We start from the raw sequence: 6,427 nt of genomic DNA, 5'->3' as shown, positions 1-6,427 counted from the left end.
TCTAGGGGCGCCTGGGACTGGACCATGGGGGAGGAAGGCGAACCGGCGGCGGGGGGCTGGGGGTGGGACTGCACCCCTGACGGGGAGCTCACGGAGGAGGGCCGGGAGCCCCCCAGGCTGGGCTGGGACCTGCGCACCTGCTTGGTGAGCAAGGTGGCCTCAGGTGAGAGCGGGCTGGAGATGGAGGAGGGCGGCAGGAAGATGTGAGCCTGCAGGCTGTGCTGGTGAGTCAAGGCAATGGCCACGTTGGTGGTGGCAGCGGCTGTCTGCAAGGGCGCATGCACCAGTGGCTCCCAGATCACCGGCTTGCCACTCAGCTCCCGGCCCATCGCCATCTGCTGCAGGTCCTGGATGTTGTGGGCCATGTCCTGGTCGTGCTTCATGATCTGTTGGATCATTTCGTTGTTCATGGGCCCTGCACTGTGCTCGGCTCGCTTGCGGAGCAAGATGGAGTTCTTCTTCCCTGGGTGGGAGGCAGCAATGTCACCGACCCTGTGAGCGCTGGCTCTTGGGGACGCTGTGGAGGGCAGGGTGGCAGTGGGGAAGGAATGGTAGAACCTCACCAGAGTGTGCTGAAGGGAAGCAAGACCCTGGGGAGGGTCCGGACTGGGGCAGAGGGAGAAGCAGGGACAAAACAGGGGAATCCTGGCTCCAAAGGCTCCAGGTTGGGGTCTGCGGTTCCTGCTTGTCCTCCACAGATGAGGGGGGCAAGGATAAGCAGTTGGCCAATGCCAGACAGTGCAAATATGGGGGGTGGGTGGGTGTGACAGCCCCCCTGGGAAGCCTGTCCTAAGGCATTGCCCTTATCTTGTCTGGGAGGAGAGAGGGATCCAGGAGACAGGCTCAATCCCTGTACTCATCCTCATTGCTGGGGACCCGTGGGGCTGGGGTGCCATGATCCATGGGGTCCATGATGCCATCACCCATGGGGCTGGGGTGCCATGGCCCCTGGGAGCAGGCGCAGAGGTGGCCGTGCTGGGCCCAGGGGCTGTCCCTCACCTATGCGGTCCAGCCGGTCCATGGCCACCGTCTCAAAGGCCCTGCGCATCATGGGGTACTCCTCCAGCACCTCATTGAAATTATCCACCGACAAGGAGTAGAGGCGGCAGTAGGTGTCAGCTCGCACGCTGGCAGTCCGCCTGCCCCGCGTCAGCAGGCAGATTTCTACAGAGAGACAGGTTTGGGTGTCAGGATGATGCAGCCATCAGTCCCCTTCCCAACAACCTCCCCAGAGCCAGAGGCAGGGACAGGACTGCCCAGTATTCCCACACCCTGCACAGGAACACAGCATGACTCAAGAGGAGAGACAGACCCGGGAGCTGGGACAGCCTCGGCCAGGCACAGCTTCTTCCTCCCTCCCCAGACCATGGAGACATCCCTGGGTACAGCCGCTGTGGTCGCCTTGCCTCTTTCTCTCCCAAACCCATGCTTGTAGCCTATAAACTGGCTGAGGTGCTCTGCTCTAAACCACCCTTCTCTGCAGCCAGAGGTGGGATGGGTGGATGTCCCCTCTGCCCAAGCCAGCCAGAATTCAGGGCCAGTCCCTCCGATTCAATCTGCTGGTCAAGGTCCCCCATAAGAACAAGGGTGGTGGTCTTCTGAGCCCCAGAGCCCAGTGTGAGGTGGATGCCCAAGCCTTTGGCACCAGGCAAGAGGAGATGGGCAGAGGGTGAATCAGGCAGAAACATCAGGGATGCCCCAGCTCCTGCCCCCCTGCAGCTCGCTCTCCCTCCGTTCTCCAGGTCCCCCAGGCCAGCCTCACCCCCAAAGTAGGAGCCATCAGACAGCTTTGTCTCCTTGTTGCCCTTGGTGAGGATGCTGACCACCCCGTGCTGGATGAAGTACATCTTTTTGCCCACGGTGCCCTCACGGATGATGAAGTCCCCAGGCTGGAAGACCTCAAAGCGCAGCTTGGTCAACATGGCTGTCACAAAGTTGGGGTCCGCATTGGCAAAGAGGGGCATGTTGGCCACCAGGTTGCGGCAGTTGAAGTTGATGATCTCCTGTAGGGCGAGGAGCAGGTCAGCAGTGACATCGCCAAGCCTGACCCCTGCAAGCACCAGCCCCTCTCCCCCAAGTCACCAGCACTGGGGTGCTTGCCCGTACCTCTTTGAGAGGCTCACTGAGCTCCCCCAGGATGTTCTCCTCATCGAACATCTTGCCCTGGTAGCGGTGCTCGTAGTATTCGTGGATCCGCTGGCGTGTGTCCCCCGGCAGCTTGTGGAATGACATGTACTGCTCCACTTGCTTGTACTGTGGGGACACACAGGGCTGGGCTGAAAAAAGCTGCACCGTGCCAGAGGCCGGCGGCGCTGCCGGCCAACGCTTTCCCTCTTCTTGGCAGTGAGAAGCAGCTGCTACCAGCGCTGGGATGCAGCCACCCCTGCTCCAGGGACCTGTCCCAAAGGCCACCTCTGGGGCAGAGGATGGGACATCCACGCACTCAGGGTGCAGGAGGTCCCAGGGCAGAAGCAAGGGTGGGGGCCTCACTATGCTAGGGTGAACCCCAACATCATGAATGGGGTGTCTCTACCCACATGGGCAGCCTGACCCCAGCCTCACACCCCCCGGGGTGAGTGGCAAGGGCAGAGATCAGGGCAGGAAACTGCAGGGCAGCCCCTGCTGAGCAGGATTTGGAGCTGGACCCACTCCTGCCAGGGTGTCTTCCCCCAGTACCCAGGCACTCACTACCCCACCCCGCTGACCTTCTCCTGGTATTGGCGCCGGGACGAGTCCAGTGACTGGATGAGGGCGGTGGCGTGGCCGATGAACATGGCGTAGCAGGTGGCCCCCACGATCATGCTCAGCATCGTGAGCCAGACATCGGTCATGCCTTCGGGCGCCTGCTGGCCATAGCCGATGCAGAGCATGTGGCTCATGGCCTTGAACAGGGCGTGCGAGTACTGCTTCCCCCAGGAGTCGTTCTGCAGATGAGGGAACAGCAGCGCTGGGGGGTCTGTTGGAAGGACCTGCTGGGCTGAACCCTCCAGTCCCCCCTCCCCAGAGCCAGGGAGTCCAGAGCCCCAGCGAGGAAAAGGTTTCTGATAAGTCCAAGCCCAAAGGGCAGAGCTTTGCTCTGGGAGAAGGCACTGGGGACAGTGCAAAGCCCCGAGCCTGCACCAGCCCCTGCCTGGGGAGGAGGCACGAGCTCCGCTGCCCTGTTCCCTCCTGGCAGAACATGAGGGATTCCCCCGGCTGCTCCAACTCCAGCAGCAGCCAAGGTGGGCTGAGATGAGAAGGTGATGCAGAGTTTCCCTCCATCCCATCTCACTGCAGGGACCGTGACCAGAGAAACTGCACCACGTGGATCCAGGCAGCTCCAGCCTTAGAGCACGAGATGTGCAACCAAATCCTCTCCTCCCCCCGTCCCTGGCAGATGCATGGCCGGTCTCGCCCCTTCCCCGGGCACTCACCACCATGCGGTTGATGGAGACCCAGCAGTCCTCAGGAAAGTCTTGCAGCATGGGCACCAAGAACTGGAGGCAGCCGTCCCAGTGACACAGCAGCAGCATCATGCCGATGAGGTTGAAGATCCTCACCACGGCACTGGCCAGGTCATACGTCATATGGAAGATCTGGGGAAGAGGCAGGAGTGGAGCTACAGAGAAACTCTTTTCCCAGAACAGCCTTCTGAACCCCTGCCCTCCAGCCAGCCATACCCCACGGCTGGGATCCCTGACCTGACCCAAGACCCTGAGCAGTGGCCTCAGCTCCCCAAGCAGTTCTCACCTCCTCCCACTGGTGGATGTAGCGGATGAGGCGGGAGAGGCGCAGCAGGCGCAGAAGGCTGAGGATCTTGGTGAAGCGGACGATGCGCAAGGCCCGGGCTGTCTTGTAGACTTCAGAATCCATCTGGGTCTCCAGGTCAACGATGAGGAAGATGTAATCAACTGGGATGGAGGAGATGAAGTCGACCAGGAACCAGCTCTTCAAGTACTTCATTTTGATGGTGTGAGGGTCAAGGATGATCTCTGTGTTGTCCTCCACCACAATGCCTGTCCGGAAGTTCAGGACCAGGTCAGCCAGGAAGAAAGTGTCCGAAAGCACATTGAAAACGATCCAGGGAGGGGTGTTCTCATCCTTGAAGAAGGTGATCCCCACAGGCAGGATGATCAAATTCCCCACCATCAGGAGCAGCATGATGAGGTCCCAGTAAAACCTGCAGGGAGGGAGCACGGGGGACAGAGCGGGGCAGGGAGAAGTGGGGAGAGGCAGGACACAAGCAATTAGAAAACAAGCCCAGGATCAAAGTTAGAGTCCGACACAATGTGGAGAGCCAGGCGCTCTCACACGCGCCTGCCCACACACATGACTAAGGCCCTTCTGCTCGGCTGGGACACACGCAAGTCGGTGTGCGGGGAGAGGAGCGATTCTGCACCGGCTCTTGAGGCAGAGCAGGGCCAAGGGTCTGGAGGAGCAAACACCACCCTGTGTGTGTAGGATGGGAGGGCTGCAGCTCGAGGAGCTTGGCTGGCTGTCCTCCCTTCTCCTCATAGCATGGCGGTGCACGCACGCGTATGCCCCCACCCCAAACTTGACATCTGCCCTGGGGAAAACTCAGGGAGGACGTGGGCTTTGCTCCCTGGAGCTCCCTGTCATCCGCCGGCTCCCTGCCACCGCCCAGGCTGGCTTAGAAGGAATTAGAATAAGCTTTGCTGGTTATGCAAACCGAGTGCCGAGCTCCTGGGGCAGCCAAGGGACTCGGGGGCCAGGGAGGCAGTCGGGATTCCAGCACTGGCAAGCCAGGCAGCAGCCAAGCAAGGGAAGACAAGAGCCAGCACCACAGGGAAGGCGGGAGGAACACGTCTGGCCCCAAAGGGGCTGCTTGCAAGCCCTGGGCAGGAGCTACATAGCCCAGGGCCTGCAGGCCACCTTAATCCACCTCCTTTTTCAGAGAGTGGACAAGCTTAGAGGCTTGATAAGAAAAGCCAAGAGATGCCGGGCAGCAGTTGATCAGTGTTTGGGTACACCATGAAATTCAGCTTCCCCATTCACATGCAAATAGGGCTGGGATGTTTCCAGTCTTCACACAAACACACGTAAAGCCTGTGACGGCTCCTGTGATGGCTCCTGCAAGGGGCCGGGGGATGCCCAGGCTCTGCACTCAAAGTCTTTATGGGCGCCTGGAAAAGCAAGTGCAGCTCCTGCCTTCGGGTGCCCCCGTTAGCCCCCAGCCCTGGTTGTGGGTATAGACCCGAATCTCCAACAGTGACCTCAGGGCAACTCAGCACCTGGTGGATCCAAACTGGCTTTTGCACATGACAAGAAGCCCGTGGGTGTTTCGTACCCTGTGTTCCCCGTGGGGCACAGGCACTGGGCTTTCTGCAGGCGGTGGGGAAGAGGAGGGAGGAGAAGTCCCGGCACTACGCAAGGCTCCTTCAGCAAGAGAGCACCAGAGCCTGGCAGGGAGCAGGGAGCTGCTCCCCTGGGGCAAGGAGCCTCGCACAAATTAACACCTCCTTGCCCACAGCCCAGGTCTGCTGGGGCAGGCGAGGAGATGCCAGCCGAGGCAGAAGGGGCCTGACCTGGCCGAGCAATCGCCTCCCGCAGCCCCCCACTGCGCCCGGAGAAACGCTGCGCGCCGAGCGGGGAAACCGCCTGCCCCCCGCCTCTGCCTGAGCCCGCCGGGAGCTCTTGATTCAGATTTAGGCTTAAGCTCTTTAGGGCAGGCCCCGTCCTTTACTCTGTGTCAGGCCAAGCGCGCCGGGGCCCTGATCTCCGTGGCCTTTATGTATCCCCATAATGTGATAAACACCGGCGTAATCCCGCCGGCTGTCCACCTGCCAGCTCGCTTCATGTCACCTTCAGCGCAGGGCTGCACAAGCCGCTCCTGCCGAGCTCATGCTCACAAACTTTGGGGCGGCTTCCCTGGGAAAAAGGGGCTCCAAGGGCTCGCGGCCCTCGGTGGCGTGCTGGAGCAGCGTGGAGGAGCTGGCACGCACGGGAGGCTGGGCCCAGCGGCGAGGGGAGCTGGCTACAGGTGCCGGGGACCCGCAGCGAGTGCCGGCCCCGCTCCAGGGTGCCTCGCCAGGCCAGGGACATCGGCCGTGTCACAGCTTTGCTGCGGGAGATGACTGCCTGGCAGCTTCATCCCCCGTAGAGAAAGCCCACCCTATATGACTCAACATCCCCGTGACACCCAGTTCCTCCCACATCATCCGTCCCCGAGCTCTCCCTGTGATCCCAGTGACACCGTGAGCCAGGCCCGGGGCCGGGCAGGGGCTGCGGGCAGCTCGTGGAGCCCCCGTGTCCCTGTGGGGACAGCGCGGCTCCTCACCAGACGCAGAAATTAAAAACAGCGTCGAGAAGGAGGGGGCCAAAGCTTTGAGAGCAGGCAAAGACAGGCAAGCCCCGGCCTCCTCCTTCACGTGCCCTGAGCCGGCTCTGCGGAGACCCCCGGCCCAGCGGGAGCCCCGGGGGGGCGGGG

The 6,427-nt window shown here is 61.6% G+C and overlaps 2 protein-coding genes across 2 annotated transcripts in view; one reads left to right on the top strand and one right to left on the bottom strand.

Moving 5' to 3' along the window:
• The window catches only part of HCN3 (hyperpolarization activated cyclic nucleotide gated potassium channel 3), a 4,925-nt gene extending 615 nt beyond the window's left edge, over positions 1-4,310 (bottom strand). The window contains exons 1-8 of the mRNA XM_035903942.1: positions 4,291-4,310; positions 3,730-4,159; positions 3,414-3,575; positions 2,706-2,924; positions 2,107-2,253; positions 1,763-2,003; positions 1,000-1,164; positions 4-463 (exon numbers count right to left, since the gene is read on the bottom strand). Coding sequence (XP_035759835.1) covers positions 4-463; positions 1,000-1,164; positions 1,763-2,003; positions 2,107-2,253; positions 2,706-2,924; positions 3,414-3,575; positions 3,730-4,159; positions 4,291-4,310 — 1,844 coding nt within the window. The remainder of the gene's footprint in view (positions 1-3; positions 464-999; positions 1,165-1,762; positions 2,004-2,106; positions 2,254-2,705; positions 2,925-3,413; positions 3,576-3,729; positions 4,160-4,290) is intronic.
• Positions 4,311-4,497: 187 nt separating this feature from the next.
• Positions 4,498-6,427, top strand: part of SCAMP3 (secretory carrier membrane protein 3) — a 17,718-nt gene continuing 15,788 nt past the window's right edge. Inside the window, exons 1-2 of the mRNA XM_035903941.1 lie at positions 4,498-4,515; positions 5,694-5,910. Coding sequence (XP_035759834.1) covers positions 4,498-4,515; positions 5,694-5,910 — 235 coding nt within the window. The remainder of the gene's footprint in view (positions 4,516-5,693; positions 5,911-6,427) is intronic.

This window comes from Egretta garzetta, unplaced genomic scaffold (genome assembly GCF_000687185.1).
Source record: "Egretta garzetta isolate BGI_Z169 unplaced genomic scaffold, ASM68718v1 scaffold141, whole genome shotgun sequence".
Taxonomy (NCBI): Eukaryota; Metazoa; Chordata; class Aves; order Pelecaniformes; family Ardeidae; genus Egretta; species Egretta garzetta.
Note: the sequence above shows the minus strand (reverse complement) of the source record. Positions and strands in the feature narration are given on the sequence as shown.